At 42.3% G+C, this 19,076-nt stretch overlaps 1 protein-coding gene across 1 annotated transcript in view; it reads left to right on the forward strand.

Moving 5' to 3' along the window:
- Nucleotides 1–19,076, forward strand: part of EXOC3 (exocyst complex component 3) — a gene marked incomplete in the record, with an annotated part of 966,706 nt that overhangs the window by 147,676 nt on the left and 799,954 nt on the right. Inside the window, 1 exon segment of the mRNA XM_044065090.1 lies at nt 1,314–1,533. Coding sequence (XP_043921025.1) covers nt 1,314–1,533 — 220 coding nt within the window.

Here is a 19,076-nt window from a genome sequence, read left to right on the forward strand (position 1 = left end):
TGAAAAACAAACAAATCTGTTAGGGGAAAAAATATATATATAAAAAAAAACAAAATAAAATGTCAGCCTTAAGGAGAAAAGGCTGAAAATCTGAAGCAAAATTGTGACAGTTTTGAGTGTGAAATCACAAATAGCGTGTTCTTGATGGTTTTGGATGATTTTGCCTTGAATTTCATGTACACGTTTTTCAAAGCTCCTGAAAAAATGTGGACAGCTGCCAGTGTTTCTGAGCTTGTTCAGTGTATTGTTACTGACTGTGGCATTCCAAAGGGTTGTACATTCAATACTGCCTGTGTATGCATCAAGAGTTTGAAAAATTTTGAACGCCAGCCTAGTCTCCCACCACTTTGGGGAGATGTTAATAAATTAAGATATTTTTTCTGTGTTACTTTTCTGGGTCAAACATAGATGATGCATGTTTCAGAGAAAAAAATATATTGCCTCATTAATTGCTCATTTGGTTTTAGCAATGTTTTGAAATACTTACAGTTGTTCATCAGGTCTTAAAACCATTAAGAAAAATTGGGATTTCACCTGATTATTGTGATTTAATTGATGTTCTGTACATTTTATTTACTCTTTACAATGTTTTAAGGTTCTCTTCTCGTATGTAGTCTCTTGGCTGTCATGTTTGAGTTAGACTGGGGTGGGTGAGCATGCATAAGGAAATGTAGAATGGAATACGAAGGCTAAATGGGGCTTTTTCTGATGTTAGTGTTGTGTGCTTGTTTGAATTCAGAAGTTGTCTTATTTAGTAAGAGGGTGTGTCTGGGAGAATGGGGGAGAGAAGAGTTTACTTTATCCTAAACCATAAAAGTCAAGTTTGTTAGTCTGCATATTTTGTTTCTTCTGTACGCTTTTGTTATACTTCTCAATTCTCATATGTAATTATGGTGGTAGAGTTCTGATTTACCATTAAGATCTTGATCACTTAAAAAGATTGATTTATATTTTCAGAGTAGTATGCTCTATTGACTTAAAAAAAAAACACATTAGTAAACTTAGTAGCTAGAGTTTAAAAGGTGCTAAACAGAATAGATGAAGCAATGTGTGGCCAAGAAGGGTAAAAACACATGTTGGCATTGGGTGTCGAATAATTTAACATTGGGTGTCCTAGTAAATAAATCTATGCAAAATAATGCTACAAAAGTTATGCTGAGCACACCCAGCATTAATGTGCATTGTAGACAGCTTGAGTAAATAAATAATGCTTGCTTTGCTTTTAATGTTGAATAATGCTTCACCTCTTACATATGAATATGCTTAAAATAATTATTTACTAAGCATAAGCACTACTTGTTATGATTTTTCAGGCAGCTATTCAGTCGCAGTTGGATGGGGTCCGGACTGGACTGACCCAGCTCCACAATGCCCTTAATGATGTCAAGGATATCCAGCAATCCCTAGGAAATGTCAGCAAAGATTGGAGACAGAGTATTAATACCATTGAGAACCTCAAGGATGTGAAAGATGCTGTCGTCCAACATAGCCAGCTGGCAGCTGCAGTTGAAAATCTTAAAAATATTTTTTCAGGTAATGACGAAGGGAGCTGGCATTTAAAAGTACAGTTTACAGTGTAAGCTTTTTGATTACTTTTAAGTCCAGTTTCTGGTTTGATAAATTTTCATTCCACGTCATGCTAAGCAGTCATATTTAATAAAACATGTTATACTTGCATTATTTTATAATCGGTTTATTGGCAGTTAGTATTTTTTTCTTCCTGTACCACATTGCTGAGATTGTTCATTTTAAGTGTAGATGACCTATAGTTTCTTGTCATCTTGCATGTTGATGTGAATTGCTACAGTTCTGTCTAAATGTTTATCGTAGTCCACACCTGTATAACTCAAAAGTTTTCCTACTTTGACCCTTTGCTTAGGATTTTTGTAATAGTTGTACTTAATGTAAATGTATAGGTGTTTCCTCAGGCACAGTTCTTTTGTCACTGCAACTTCTTAAAAGTTTTTTTTCATCAGAAATCAGGAATCCTGAGTGTGCTGCGAAAAGACCGCAAAACTGGTAGCTCATCTGTCTTTGTACTTTCGAAATGTCATCATAAAGGTTTGAAAAGTCTGTAATAGAGCACTGTATAATAGATACTTTTTTCTGTGGGTTGTTCCAGCTCTACATTGAAGAAGGTGAAGAGTTGTTTCTGGTTGCCAGGCTCCATCTATTGCCTGTAAATTGTTATGAAAATCATTTTGATGAGGACAAGAGAAATTTGCTGCTAAGAGTGGCCCATCTTTCGTAAAGCCTTCTGTCTGACTCAGTCTGTCCCCATCAAGTAATAGGAATAAGGCCACAAAGATTTAGTTAGCTTGGTAGCTGAAACTTTCCCACTTTGCTAGTCCCTTTACGTTTACCCATAATGCTCTGGCAGTATGCTTCCTGTCCAGATCTCTCTTGCTGAGCAACAAACGTTACTGGTTCTTGGTGGTTCTTTTTGTTGTTGGAGTCTAGTGCTTTATAGGTTAGACCATTCCAAAGTAGTGTTATACTCTTAGCTTTTTCTTTAGTATTCCATCAGGGCTTGGTCCATTTTGACCTTGCCCTAACAAGTTTCAGTTTCTCTGCTGATTTTTAAAGTACTGTTTTATTTAGTAGCTTTCAGCTGTATTTCTGTTGCCTTTTTTTAATTGTGCTTTTTATTAGTTTTTAATTATGGAAAGAAGAGACCTCAAAGAAATGAAAGATGGGCACACTTGTTTGTTTTGTTTGCACAGGAGAGGAGCATTCTATGCCTATATTTAATTCCAGCCGCATTCTATGCCTATATTTAATTCCAGCCTGTGATTAAAGACAGAAGGCTTAAGATAATGTTGTACAAACTGTAAGGTAGTTTTGTATCTGGTCTTGATGGAGCTTTGACCTCAAGCTGTCTGTCAGGGTTCACCCTGAACCAAGCCCAAGATGAAACAGCCAATGAAAAAAGGAATGCGGTAAAGACAGAAGCATAATGTTGACAGAGGTGGTAAAACTAATACATGCAATAAAGGTGGTGTACAAAAAGATTCCCTTCCAGGTTCTGTTGCCAAAAATTCTGGACCTGAAGTGTCTGATTCTTCTGTTTTTTCCCGTTTTGGCATATCTCAAAATACTGTTTAAATTTGTGACTGAAAAATCACCTGCGACTAGTGAGAACATAGTGTTTCATTCTTCATGCATTTCCTGAAAAAAATTGTCAAGTTGATTAGGAGGATATATGAGGGATTGGAGTGGAAAATTAAAGTAGGTGGGGCCCTCTCTGATAATTTCTGCTTGAGAAAAAGGACTAGGCAGGGGTGTCCACTTTTCCCTTTGTTTGCATTATATTTGGAACCATTGGCAAAGAAAATAAGGGACTCGGAAATTCAAGGATATAATTGGTATGATAGTCGAGAAAAGCTGGCCGTATTTGCAGATGATATTATCTTGTACCTGACAAAAAAAGAGAGAGACAGAGACATTACAGTGTTGTGGAAAATTCTGAGATAGTTTCAGATCTTTTTGGGATACAAAATTAATGAAGCTAAAACAAAGACAATAGTGGTAAATTATGTACCCACATATGAATTGGTTCAGCAGTATCCGTATTTATGGGGGCATGATGGAATGAAGTATTTAGGAGGAGTTGTTTGTCTTTTCGGCTTTTCCCGGTTAGGGGTCGCCACAGTGGAACTCCTGTCTGATAATGATTGGCAGTCGATTTTTATGGTGCCAAGTTGCCAGCCCGACGTCCAATCTTCAACGAAGGTACACCCATTCACGCATGTCTTTCGAAGGCCACTCTACCGCGGGGAGGACATGCAGACTCCACACAGAAGGCATTCCAGCCAAGAATCAAACAGAAGAACCTCTTGCTGTGAGGCAACAATGCTACTGATTCTGGTGTGGCAGCTAAGGATATGTGGGAAGAGACTAAACAAAAGGGAGTACAAAAACTGAGAAAATGGAGGCTTTGTTATAGGATCATAGGAGATTACTAGGCTATTGACCCTGAGGTCCTTATAAGCCTAGCCAAGAATTTAGCCCATGTTCCAGCAAGTCAGCACCCAATGCCACTGTCCAGCAGGGACACAGGTGGAATCCCATTGGTGTATTTTCTGTTCCCCATCCAGTTATCCAGGTTGCACTTAAAAGGGGATAATGAGGTACTGTGCTTGACGTAGAGAGGGAGTCTATTCCAGAAAAGGGGAAGTTTCTGAGACTCCAATCTGTCCCACCAACAAGTTCTATTGATGTCACAGACCAGGTTGAGGTCACGCGTGTGGGTTACTCAAGTAGAGCTAGGCTGAGATTTTGTATGCCAGACAGAGGTCTCCTCTGAGGAGTCTGTATAAGATTGAGTAGAGGGACAGGGTCTTTAGCTTATCTGTGTAGGGTAGATGCTTGAGGCTCTGGATTCTCCTTATGAGGAACCTCTGTGGTCTCTCCAGCTGCTGCATGTGCTTTGTGAGGTACAAGCTGAAAGGGGCATTGTACTCCATATTGGGTCTTGTAAGGGAAGAATACAGGGGATGTTATGACCACATTGTCCCTGAATGAGATACCCTTACTTATGAGGTGGGCCATGTAGAAAGCTTTCCGTACAGTGGAGGCGATATGGTGGTCAAAAGTCAGTTTGCTATCAACCTGGGTGCCCAAGTCCCTCACGACTGATTGCGTGCTTAAGACCTTGTTATTAATGTGATAATTTGTGAGGACATCACTCTCCCAAAGGGGATGATGATGCATTTTGTGACATTCAGTTTAAGGCAGTGTTTCTGGCACCAGTCATTTGTTTGGGTGAGACTGTCTTGGAGGATGGCCACATCAGTAGGGGTATTGATGACAGCACCCAGCTTGCAGTCATCTGCAAACTTGGTCAGCCATAGCCCACTGGTTTTGGCCTACACCTCAGAAAAGTATATCCCAAACAACAGGAGTCCCAAGACTGATCACTGGAGTACACAGCTCGTTACTGGTCTACTGCTTGAGGTGGCTTCCCCCTGTTTTGACTAGGTGGGTTCTGTCAGTGAGCCAGTTTGTTACCCATCTGGTAAAATATGGATTGATGCCTAGTTGAGAGAGTTTATCTATTATACCCGAGTGGGGAATAGTATCGAAGGCTTTGGCTAGGTCAAGGTAGGCGGTTTGCACCATTTCCCCTCATCCATGGCTTTGGTGACTATCAATATGAATGGTAAGATATAAGCAGTTAAATGTTTTTAGTCCCATTAGTCTTGTACACAGGTCAGGCATATTTTTGTCAACCAGAGAAGAAATTGGAGAATAGCAGTTAAGAAAGAGTTGAAACACTTTATCTGGGAGGGGAAGACTGCAGGGGTCAAGTGGAATAAGCTGATTCTGCCAGTAGTACAAGATGGATTGTGATTACCTGCTTTGAAGGGTTATTTCAGAGCTACACAGTTAAGGCTCCAATACATAGCACAGTCATGGGCATTCAGAACTGCCACATAGCTGAAACACCTGATGGTCTTAAGGGGTCATTTGCATATATCCTGTTATCCTCTTGCACAACAGGTTTTAAGTAATTATACAGTGAAAACTCTCTAGCTTGGCTGCCGATAGGGAAGACTGCAATTAGGGATATAAACAATAGGCAAGAGAGGGCTGGAATTTATTGGAGAAAACTGGCAAAGGAACCAAGTTATTGGAAGCAAATAACTAGAGAGGGAAAGATTGCAGAATGGGGCAACACCAATAATTTATTTGGACTGCAGGTTAGAGATTGACTTCCCTATCCAGGATTGATATCTGAGTGTAGGCAAAGAGAAAGAAATAGGGGGGTCCTAAATGAAAAAAACAGCACTGGTAGAGTTTTTAATAGAATCTAGAACAGAAGCTGCCATTAAAAAAAGATTAACCTTTAGAAGCACAGGGTTGTTGTACCCAGCTGATGTCCATAACCATTAAGGTGTGTGCAAAATATCCCATCTAACGACTGAAATAAGTGTAAACAGGGCACATACAGCCAATCTAATTAGTAAAGAACTACAAGAAAAGCAAGCAAAGAAAAATGTCATGGGCATTCAGAACTGCCATGTAGCTGAAACACCTGATGTCCTTAAGGGATCATTTGCATATATCCCATTATCCTTTTTTACAAGAAGTTTTATGGAGTCACACAGTAAAAACTCTAGCTTGGCTAGGTTTTTCTTGTAGTTTTTTTACTAATTGGATTGGCTGTGTGTCCTGTTTTCTCTTTTACTTTCATATGAATGTAAATTTGCCTGTGTCACAAGTGATAATTCAGTAAAGGTGTTTAAAAAATAGTGTTTCATTCTCCCTGATTTATAAGTTGAAGAATCTTTTCTATCTTCAGACTATTCTTAACAAGATCTGTGAAATGTTGGTCAGGTAACCTTGGCTATATGGGTTATATCCTGGCAGCTTCCAAAGCTTAAGGGCACATTCCACTCACTCAAACTACCAGCTCAAGCAGAACTGAAAGAAAACCAATGGTTTTGTCATCAAAACCCTCAGAGCATTCCTGCCACAGAGTAATCATGTTGTGAACTTTTGAGAATCAATGGTCCTCTAACAGTTTTCCATTGCTGGGCACATAAATTCCCTTCAGGGGAGGCAAAGCTTCCACATTTTATTTTTGTTATGGAAATTTAACCTTTTCTGTGAAATAACTTTGGCTAGGTCAAGCTATTATTGTTGACTGGCACATGACTTTTAGTTACTTTTTAATGTTAAGTTCATATTTTTACTTTTGTGGGGAAAAAAAAGTTGTTCAAACCAAGTTTGTTATTTTCTACGTAGAACTCTTGTTTTACTTTGAGGGCTAGAGTAAGTGTTCAAAATGCATTTTACTGTGTTTTAGTGGAAAAATTCACTTGTTTAATATTTACCTTTTTCACTTATTACTACTGTCAGTCTTCACTGGGTTTTTGCACATCATTTTTGGCTTCACTATGAAACAACTTACTGGTCCCATGGTTCTTCCTTCTTTCAGCCACAAAAATGAGAACATTTACAAACAGCCTTTGCTGTTTCAGAAGACTACAAATTTGATTTGGCTTGCTGTGACCAGATGTTCATCGTGCATTACAGCTGCAGTAGTTACATATGGGGTTTTCAGCCGGCAGGCGGTCCCTCGGTCGGCCGAATTCCAAAGTCTTGGTCCGGTTGTTGTCGCGTACTCTTCTGACGCCAGGAAGGCTAGAGTATAAAAGACACAGCCGACGCCATCTTCTTCAGTCTTTTGCCGCAAGCAGAAGCAGTTAGCAAGTGCCGGTCGGCCAGCTCCTGAATTACGAAAAAATTTCGAACCGAAGTCTTCATTAAAGCTAAGTACCCGTTGGGAACCTTTTCTTGCCTCAGACCGATGTCAGACAAAGTTAATAATTGTATTTCTTGTGGGAAGCAAATACCGCATAAGGATTTCCATTCCCTTTGCATACCTTGTTTGGGCACAGACCACGATGGCGCGGGCTGCCGCTTTTGTGCTACTTGCAATAAACGCACTATCAACATTATTTTGGGAAAGCGTTTAACTATAAAATGTCGTTGGATACTCCGACTACCGCTATGTCCAGAAAACGCAAAGAAAAGGACCGTCAGTCGAGAACTGCGGTCTCCACCAACAAGCTCCACGTGGGCGGTTCTCAGTGAGACGCCTTTGCAGTCCCTGACTACCGACGACACTCCTCGCGGGGTCTTCTGTGCCTGAGACCGCTGGTTCTTCGGCCCTTTCCCAGACTACTACCGAAGCACCTGTTCATGTCGAACCCACCAATGTGGATAGATCTACATCCACTCATGGTGTATTTCGGCCTTCATCTTCCTTCTCCATCAAGGCCTTTACAAAAGCAAAATCAGCCAAGCAACTCTCTAGGCCTGCCTCACAAGGCCCAAGACCTGGGCCCACGCCTAAGAAGCACATGCTTAAAATGGCTGAAGATCTGATCACTCTTATTAGAGGCTCACAGGCCCCACCTGACAAGAGACCCAGAGTAGAGGAGGATTCTCCTCCTTCTGACCAAGATTCCATTTTATCAGAACATTCTGATGCTGAGGAACAGTCTTATTCTCCCTTTGAGGATTCGGATGCAGAGCAGTCCATTCCTTCTGTATCCCCCCCTGAGGATTTTTCCTTTGGGGAGACTTTACACTCCTTGAGAGAGCACTTCCATTGGGAAGGCCAAGATTTTCGACTCCAAGAAAAGGCTCAGGGAATTCCTCTGGTTACCTCAGCATAGGCCTCTGGCTATTCCTCCTGTTTTGGAGGTTTTAGATGATGTATACGAGGCCTGTTTAAATCCTGATTCTCTGCCTCCTGCACCTGTTAAGCCTGATAGGTATTACAGAGTTCCTAATTCTCATCAGTTCCTCTATAAAGGCCATAATGCAGATCCTGAAACTATTTCTCAAGGCCCTAAAGGAATTAAGGCTTCCACGGCCAAGAACCCACTGCCTTCAGAAAGGGAATCTAGATCTCTAGAAAGGTGGGGAAAGAAAGTTTACACTTCGCCACACTTGCCATGAGGGCCTTAAACTGCCAGTTTCATATGATTAGATATCAGCAATTTCTGTTATCACAATTAAAAACAAAATGTCACAGCCTGAACAACCAGATTTAAAAGAGTTGCAGGATATGATGCATAGTGCTGAGCAAGTGGGCAAGCACACCTTACAATGTGGTTATGATGCACTAGAGGCCTCAAGCAGATCAGCCGCCACTGGAGCAGTCATTCGCAGACATGCATGGCTAAGGGAACAAAATCTTCCAGATCAAGTGAAAGCAAAATTCTGGATGCACCATTACATAAGGATGTTCTTTTTGGTGGTAATGCTGAGGATATTTTACGTAAAATGGAAGAAAAGGCAAAATCTATGCAAACTGTCAAAGCTTTCTTACAGGTTCAGCCACCAAGGTTCAGCAGGAATTGGCCATCAAAAAACTGGTCCTTTCCAACGACTGACAAAGCCCAAAGGGGCAGATACAGACGCGGAAGGGGCAGAGGGCAAACCCAAGGATCCTACAGAGGCAGACAATGGCAATCACCTACGCCAAGAAGTGGTGACGACAGTGCACAGCAGTACAGAAAGCAAACTCAATGACTCCCTCATTTCCATGCCAAGCAGAATTCAACTGGCAGCACCTTTGGGAGGGAAACTGGCACTATTTGCAAACAATTGGCATATTGTCACAACAGACAAGTGGATTCTGGACATAATAACAAGAGGCTACAAATTTCATTTCCACACTCTTCCAAAAATGAGAGGCATGCCAAACCTACCACAAAATCAAAGGGTAGAGGCACAATTACAAATTGCAAAGCTCCTAAACATGGGGGCTATACAAAAGGTACCTACGCACCAACAAGCACAAGGTTTTTATTCAAGGCTTTTTCTGGTGCCAAGGAAAGGAAGCGACTGGAGACCAATTCTGGACTTATCCATTCTCAACACATTTCTTCTAGTGCCAAAATTCAAGATGCTCACACTACAGCAACTCCTTCCCATGCTGGGCAAGGGGTTTTGGCTGGTAACATTGGACCTCAAGGAGGCATACCTGCATGTCCCAATCAGACAAAGTTGCAGAAGATACCTCAGATTTCTTGCAGGTTCAAAACACTATCAATTCTCTGCATTGCCCTTTGGCTTATCTACTGCGCCCAGAGTATTCACCAAGTGCCTGGCATCAGTGATTGCATACTGCAGACTTCAAGGGATACAAATTTACCCTTATCTGGACGACTGCCTGATCCAAGCGGACAGCAAACTCTTCTCAAACATCTAGCATATGTGACACGCTTACTGCTTTCTCTGGGATACACCATCAACAAGGAGAAATCAAAACAAACACCCTCTCAGAAAATTACCTTCCTGGGTGCCAACTTGGACACAAACACTCAGATGGCTTACCTAACAACAGAAAACAAGGGCAATTATCTCACTACTTCAAAATGCTTGCAAAAGTACCAGGCTTACTGCAAGGAAAATCCTGCAGGCTCTGGGATTCATGGCATCTTGCATTCTTCTAATCCCATGTGCAAAGCTGCACATGAGGAAACTTCAATGGTACCTAAAAAATCTATGGTCTCAACACAGTCACAGCTTAGAAGTGGAGATTCCAATAATTCCCTGCCTACAAAAGGAATTCATATGGTGGGCTCAAGCATGCAAAGTAAACAAAGGCCTCCCATTCTGCAAGCCTCAAGCTACACAAGTCATAACCACAGACGCCAGATTACGCCTGGGGCATGAAGGACAGGTGCATTCAGGGCAGATGGCACAAACCAGAAAAGCACCTTCACATCAATCAAAAAGAAATGCTGGCAGTAATAAAGGCATTTTCAGCTTTCAGAGAATTCCTGCATCCAGGACAACTGCTCATAAGAACAGACAACACCACAGTAATGTGGTACATAAACAAACAAGGAGGGACTCATTCATACCCCTTGTGCAGATTAACCATGACTCTTTGGAATCTAGCTCTGGAAAGACAAATAGAACTCCAGGCTCAGTACCTACCAGGAATGGAAAACACACTGGCAGACACTCTGAGCAGGCATATGACAGACCCTCACGAATGGAGGCTACATCCAGACGTATTCACAGAGATTGTTCAAGCATGGGGAAGGCCAGACATAGACCTTTTTGCCTCCCACAAAAATCATCAATTAAAAAAGTTCTGCTCAAGGACCTTCCACCCAAAGGCTTGGAAAATGGATTTCATTCACATGGACAACTTGGTCAGTTTATGCATTCCCACCACTACCTCTGCTGCCCAAGGTGCTTCTGAAAGCAAGAACAGACAAACCAAGGATGATACTGATTGCTCCAGATTGTCCGAGACAACATTGGTATCCACTATTGAGGAACCTAACACACACTCCTCCGTGGCCCCTGCCTCTAACACCTCTACTGCTGACAGAACAATTTCAAAACTCTTCACAGTCAGCTGAAAACTCTCAGTCTAGCTGCATGGAAAATCCCTTAACTTCACATCAGGCACTACTCTCCAAAGAAGTGCAGGATGTCATTTTGGAGGCTAGAAGACCATCTACAAGAAAAGCTTACTCCGCAAAATGGAAGCGGTTTTGCTGTTGGAATGAAGAAAGAGGACAGGATCCTAGAAAATTAAACCTGCCTCAGATATTACAGTACCTGACTGAACTTTTGAACAAGGGACTTTCCTTTTCCTCAATCAAGATACATGCCTCAGCAATATCTGCAGAATTCAACATGGATCCTCCTTTATTCTCACACCCTCTACTGCGACAGTTCCTCAGAGGGCTAAGAACATAAGGCCTCCAAGGAAACAGCCAGTACCAGCTTGGGACCTTAACTATGTACTAGAAAAATTGACATTGCCTCCTTTTGAACCAGCTGCTTCAGCAGAATTACAATATTTGTCCTGGAAAACAGCTTTTCTACTGGCCATCACTTCAGCTCGTAGGGTTTCTGAGTTACAGGCCCTCATGGCGGTGCAGCCATTCCTAATATTCCATCAGGACAGGGTTTCCCATGATCACCCCTCCTTTATGCCTAAAGTAGTATCTAGGGTAGCCCTAAACCAGGCCATCCACCTTCCTACCTTCTACTCTAATCCTCAAAACAAAGGGGAAAGGCTGCTTCATTCCTTAGATATCCATAGGCAGCTACGTTACTACTTGGACAGAACCAAGTCTTTCAGAAAATCAGATCAACTCCTAGTTTCCCTCGTCCTACGCAGGGGGTCAAGGGAAACCTGTAACCAAACAGACCATTTCCAAGTGGATTGGTCACTGCATACGCTTTTGTTATTCCCATCATGGAAAGCTCGCACTGGTATCAGATCTCACTCCACTAGGGCCACAGCCACCTCTACAGCCTTCCTCAGAGGAGTGCCTACTAAAGAGATCTTGGAGGCAGCCACTTGGAGTTCTGTACATACTTTCACAAAGCATTACCACCTGCCTTTATACTCCAGAACTAGAGCAGGCTTTGCCACTGCAGTTTTGCAGGGCATTCTAGCTCAACCCAGTTCCATTTAGTACCTACCACCCTATACATAGCTTTGGGATTCTACCCATATGTAACTACTGCAGCTGTAATGCACGATGAACATAGTACAGTTTTGTACCTACCATAAATGTAGATGTTCGAGGGCTATTACAGCTGCAGTACAGGTTTCCCACCCTCCTTCCCCTCTTGGTAAGACCTGGGGGTCTGAATACCTATTCATACCTGCTGACTGGGTTATCCTACTATGTTTTATTTGCTTACATTTGTGTATTACACTAATTTATGTATTGCCTTCCTTTTGGGGGCACCTGACATCTGGGGCAAGAAAGACTGAAGAAGATGGCGTGCGCTGTGTCTTTTTTACTCTAGCCTTCCTGACGCCAGAAGAGTACGACAACAACCGACGCCGACCAAGACTTTGGAATTCGGCCGACCGAGGGAGCTGAAAACCCCATATGTAACTACTGCAGCTGTAATAGCCCTCGAACATCTACATTTATGGTAGGTACAAAACTGTACTTTCTGGTTCCACAGACCATCATCTTTTCTCCCCCCTCCCCCCCTCTCTCTTACATTTCTGGTGTTACTAATAAGAGGAAACAAAAGTATTCTCTGTCAGAAAACTTTCAGGATATTGAGCAGTCAATTTCTTACGAGGAGACAAATTCTGTTTTCTCTTCTCAGGTATTTGATTCTGACTCTGAGGAGTGTTCTTTTTCTGAAACCATATCTGGAATGAATCATCTGTTTCATTGGGAACGTAGTGATATATCCTACTGTCTCTGAAGAAGCATTATGATTTATTACAACAGAATTTCATGAACCTCTCTACTCCAGTTCCTCCTGTTCTTTCAGCATTGCAAGATGTTTTTATTGCAACCTGTGTCTTGCTCGATAGTCAGTCAGCCTGCTGCCCTAAGAAAAGCTGATAGATTGTCTAAATCTCTTCGGTCTTATACATCTCCCATCTCCTCTCCTACCTTAGTAAATCCTGCTCATTGGTGGTTACCAGGTTATCGCCCCGAGAGCCATTTAGCCTTAGGCAGACTTACCCCAGATTTACTAAAATATTGCTGACGTGTCAGTACCCCAGTGAATTCTACCCTTACAGTATAGGTTTGTGCCAGTCAAGCATTTACAGGCCACCACTGACCATTAAGAACATAGGTGTCAAAAAAGGGGTATATTTGTGATTTCCCATCCACTGGTTCAGATTACATTTGAATATGGTTAGGGATAAGCTTTACTTCACATGGATGGGTAGCCTATTCCAGAGAAGAGGTCATTTTTGATCTTTTTAATTTTTAATCTTTGTCCCTCCAGCATATTCTGTTTACTTCACTCCTCCTTCAAAACACTATTCTGCATGTATTGTTCCACAATTTCCATTTTTGTATGTAATTTGCTCCTGCCGTTTTCAAAAGATCGCATTTCCAGTTTTTATCTCTGTTAAAATATTCACTACCCTAAATACAGGTAGTGTATACTTCGATTTCCATTTTCGAGTAATTGCTTTTTTAGCAGCCAACAGAATTAAACTTGACAAGGCCTTAGTATGTCTAAGTAATTCATATCCTCTATCCCAGCTCAATTGCTTACCCAGTATTTCTGAGACAGTACTATGTAGGAAAGTAGTCTGCCAACCCGTTACACTCCTAAAACATGTTCCCAGTGATCTCTTTATTCCTCATCACACCTCCAGCATTTGCCATCTACCTGAGGAATAATTCTTTGGAGTCTGCTTGGGGCATAAAAATACCTATGCAAGCAATTTCAAGCAAAAATTTGAAATCTTCTTGCATATTTGAGAGCCATGCATATGTGCTTCCCATTATTTCCATTTTCATTGCTTTTCCAGTCACTCTTCCCAAACTTTTGTAACCTCCTCCGATACCAAGTTACCATCAAGTAATTATATGCCCTACTAATTATCCCTTTTTTAACAGCAGCTTCTGTTCTAGATTCGTTTACTCTACCAGAACAGGTCTTTCAATTAGGATTCCCCTTTCTCTTTGCTGTACTCTGATATAAGGAAGGCAGTCTCTAGCCTGTAGTCCAGATGTCTTCTTGGCCTCTTCACAGTATGTTGCCTTTTCCTCGCTGTATATTTGCTTCCAATAGATTGGTTCCTTTGCCAGTTTTCTTTAGTAAATTCCAGCCCCCTCTTGCCTGTTCTCTGTACCCCACCCAGTTGCAGTCATCCCTATCTGCAAAACCTCCTTTCTTTATTCTCATGTTGACTTAGTTCTTGGGATACTTTCTGCTGCTTTGAGGCATTCTTAATCCACCTTTTTTCTATAGGAAAGATCAACTTATCCCAATTGACCCTTGCCCCCCCCCCCTAGATAAAATCCTTCAATTTTTATTAATTGTTGTCCACAACTTCTTCTGTGGTTGATACAACAAATATGCTTGACCTATATACAAAACTGAAGGGACTAAAAACATTTTCACTGCATGTATCTTGCTATCCTTATAGATAAACAAGGGCTTCCATTTTCTCAGTTTTTGTATTATGTTTTATGTAGTCTCTTCCCACATATCCTTAGCTGACATAACAGAATCCTTTTTATTTCATATTCCTAAATATTTTGTTTTATCATGTCCCCATAAATACAGGGACAGCTGGACCATTTCATGTAATGGTACATAGTTTATAGCTATAGCCTTTATTTTGTCCTCATTAATTGCATATCCCAAAAGACTTGAAACTGCTCAAGATGTTCCACAACACTGATATGTCTTTTTCTGGTTTTATTAGGTACAAAATATTATAATCTGCAAATGAAGCCAACTTTACTTGATTACCATACCAGTTATATCCTTGAATTTGAGTCCCTTGTTTTCTTTGCCAGTGGCTTTAAATATCAAACAAGTAAAAAAAAGGGGGAAAGAGGACACCTTACCTGGTTCCTCTTTTCAGACAAAACTTGTCAGAAAGGAACCCTCCCACTTTAATTTTTACCTCCAATCCTTCTAATTAACCATATTATTGTATCGGGGAATTGGCCTCCGATCCTTCTAATTAACCATATTATTGTATCGGGGAAATGTAAATGCTTCCAATTCCCTACTCAAAAATTCCAGCTTACTGTGTCAGATGTTCTTCGTGTTTCACTGTTGCAGTCATCACATTAGGGTTATCTGCCTGCAAGTAGCCCTTAGCCGGTCTGAATATCAGAGTCTTGGATTCCTGCATTACATCCTGTCTCTTCTTCCATGACGTCAGGTCATCAGGGGTATAAAACATGCAGCCAATGCCTTTACATCAGTCTTTCTTGCTGCGCAGTGCCCGAAGCAGAAGCAGTTTGTAAGTGCTGGTTGGCCGACTCCTGAAATTTTCGTTTTCGAGTTTCAGAACTGAAGTCTTCAAAAAAGTACCCCATTGGGGATTCCTTTTTCTTGCTCTTAACTGGTGTCTGTAAATGTTAACAATTGTCTTACCTGTGGAAAGCAAATACCTCATAAAGATTTTCATTCGTACTGCATTCCTTGCTTAGGCCCAGACCACGACGTCCCTCGCTGTCAGTTTTGTGCCTGTTCAATCCCCAAACTGTTCGTAGTCGGGCTATATTTGCAGCAAATTTTTTTTGGTACTCTGTATAACTATCCAGAAATGTCTTCAGTAAGCCATCCGACTACCAATATTCTGAAAAAACGTAAGGATAAAGACAGAGACAGACCACATAGGTCCAAAACTGCCGATGATGCTTCTGTTAAGCTAGTCATCAGTTCGCCGGTACTCAGTGAGGCACTTTCACAGCCCCTGATACCCAGTACCTCAGATTTGCAGGCCTCTACACCCATTCGGAGTCCGGTATGCTGCGAGATGCTATGGAACCTGCGGATGTCTCTACCTTGGATGGGTCCTTAGCCACTGTGTAGGCACCGGCTTCTGAGGGTTATTCAGGCCTACAGACTTGCATTTTAAACCGACGTAGTCTTCTTCATCCAGGCCTACCCACGCCTAGAAAACTGACGTCCAAACCGCATGCTCAGGCCCATATGCTTAAAAAACAAATGCTTAGAATGGCTGAAGACCTTATTACCTTAATTAGGGGAAGCCAACCTCCCCCCTCTAAGAGACCTAGAACTGATTTTCCTTCTGATTCTTCTGATCAGGAATCTGATATTTCTGTTTCTTCTGATTACCAGGATTTGCCCTTACCTACCTATGAGGATTCTGATGCAGAGGATTCCTTTCCCTCTGCTTCCCCTCCAGAAGATTTTTCTTTTAGTGAAACCTTGCACACTCTTAGGGAGCATTTCCGCTGGGAAACGAGGATTACTCTGACTCCAAAAAGAGGCTTAGGGAATTCTTACTCCTCCCTCAACACAGGCTTTTAGCTATCCCTCCTGTTCTGGACATTGTAGATGATGGCTTTCTTGGAATCTAGCATTTCCCCAGACACTTTACCTCCAGCTCCCAGGAAACCTGACAGGTGTTACAGAGTACCTGACTCCCACATGTTCCTCTTCAAAAATCCTACTGCGGACCCAGATACTGTTTCCCAAGAACCAAAGGGCATTAAGGTTATTGCTGGCAAAATCCCTACCCCTTCTGATAGAGATTCTAGAGCCTTGGACAGATGGGGTAAGCAGGTATATACTTCTGCTACTTTGGCCATTAGGGCTTTAAATTGCCAGTTTCATATGGTAAAGTACCAGAAGCATTTTATGGGACTTCTTAAACAGAAAATGATGTTGATTCCTGACTGTGCTGAACACAAAGAATTACAAGATTTAATGCATTCTGCAGAACAAGTTTGTGAACATACTTTGCAATGTGGTTTTGACTCTTTAGAAGCATCTTGCAGGGCTGCTGTCACTGGGTCTGTACTAGGAAGGCATGCTTGGCTTAAGGAGCAAAACTTGCCAGATCATGTTAAAGCTAAATTACTGGATGCTCCCTTAAACCAAGACCTCTTGTTTGGCAACAAAGATGGCAAAAAGATGGAGGAAAAAAGCTAAATCTATGCAAACTGTTAAAGATTTCCTGCAAGTACAGCCTCCCAGATTTCGTAGGCATTGGCCTTCAAAGAATTGGTCCTTTCCAACCTCTTCCAGGCCTTCTCAGTCCAAACCCCGGGAACAGCAGGCCACCTAGGTTACAGTCTCAGGCTACGCACAGGCCTAAGCAGTGGGGGGCTCCCACTTCCAAAGCAGGGAGTAGTAAGACACCCCCCTATGGAAAAAATGGCACAGTAATTTAACCTTTCCAAGCCCTGCTCTCAACTACTTGCTCCCTTAGGAGGAAAGCTCGCCCTGCATGCAAAAACCTGGGAACTCATTACCCAGAACAAATGGGTCTTGAATATAGTTTCCCAAGGATACAGATTCCACTTTTACATCCTACCAACCCCAAACGGTTGGTCGGACCGACCCCCAAATCAGTGGGCAGAGGCTCTACAGCAGATTCTTTCTCTTCTAAGTGTCAGGGCTATTCAACCTGTCCCAGCAGAAGAAAGGAGACAAGGTTTTTATTCAAGACTTTTCCTGGTACCCAGAAAAGACAGCTCCAGGTATCTTATTCTGGACCTCTCTATTCTAAACACCTTTTTGATAATCTCAAAATTCAAAATGCTAACACTTCAGCAGCTGCTTCCTATGCTAGGCAAAGATGCCTGGTTGGCAACCTTAGACATAAAGGAAGTTTACCTGCACATTCCAATAAGGGAATCTTGCAGGAAATACCTACGCTTCAGGGCAGGCTCCATGCACCATCAGTTCTCTGCACTTCACTTTGGCTTATCTACTGTGCCCAGGGTATTCACAAAGTGTCTAGCTCCAGCCATTGCATTTTGCAGGCAGAGAAATATTCAGATATACCCATACTTGGACAATTGTCTGTTTCAGGCAGAAAGCCAGGACTTGCTATTAAAACATCTGTCATTCTTAAAGAAACTTCTAACCTCACTGGGGTACACCATAAACGAAAAGAAATCTCATCTAGTACCCTGCCAGCAGATTGTATTCCTGGGAGCAAGCTTGAACGCAACTTTCCAGATAGCTTTCCTCACTCCAGAGACACAAGTTTATTTGACAACCTACTTCAAACTACTGGCCACAAAGACCCAGCTATCTGCAAGCCCTGGGGTTAATGGCCTCTTGCATTCTACTAATTCCATATAATCCCATACAGTGGTATCTAAAAAGTCTGTGGTGTCAACATTCTCAGGACCTGAAATCAATGATTCTTATCATTCCTTGTGTAAAGACAGAGTTCCTTTGGTGGGCAGAGGCCTGGTACCACAACAAGGATATCCCTTTCACTCTACCCCCTGCCGCCCAAACCCTAACAACAGACGCATCAGACTATGCATGGGGGGCTCACTTGGCAGGGCAGTGCATTCAGGGCAAATTGAACCCGACAGATGCACCTGCATAATAACCAAAAAGAAATGTTAGCTGTACAGAATTCCTTGACAGCCTTCAAAGACCACATTTTTCCAGGACAATTATTGGTAAAGACAGACAACACCACAGTTATGTGGTACATGAACAAGCAGGGGGGAACCCACTTGTACCCTCTCTGCGGACTAGCCATGGCTCTGTGGAACACAGCTTTGAGCTACCAAGTGCACCTACAAGCTCAGTTCCTGCCAGGCAAGCTAAATTCTCTGGCAGACGACCTAAACAGAAATCTCATGGACCCACACGAATGGAAACTGGAACCAAAGATATTCAAGCTCTTGAACAAATGGGGGACTCCAGAGATGGACCTGTTTGCCTCCCCTCAGAACTACCAATTGGACAAATTCTTCGCAAGGACTTCCCACAGTCAAGCTTGGAAAGTGTATGCCCTGTCCTTTACCTGGGAAAGCCTCTAGGTTTAATCTTTTCCTCCTCTGCCTCTCCTCTGGAAGGTTCTGCTAAAGATCAAACAGGACAAGCCAAGGACAATACTGATTGCACCAGACTGGCCACACCAGCACTGGTACCCCCTCTTGCGCAGTATGACACTGCCGGAACCATGACACCTACCTCAGACCCCTTCCCTGCTGTACTAGCAGGCGGGCCAGATTCTGCACCCTCCGCTTCAAACCCTGAACCTTGCAGCCTGGCTAATTCCTTGAGCTCTCCAATAGCATCCCTCAGCAAGCAAGTGCTAGATGTCATTCTGTAGGCGAGGA

Source organism: Protopterus annectens, chromosome 3.part0 (genome assembly GCF_019279795.1).
Source record: "Protopterus annectens isolate FY-2018-M chromosome 3.part0, PAN1.0, whole genome shotgun sequence".
Classification (NCBI taxonomy): domain Eukaryota; kingdom Metazoa; phylum Chordata; order Ceratodontiformes; family Protopteridae; genus Protopterus; species Protopterus annectens.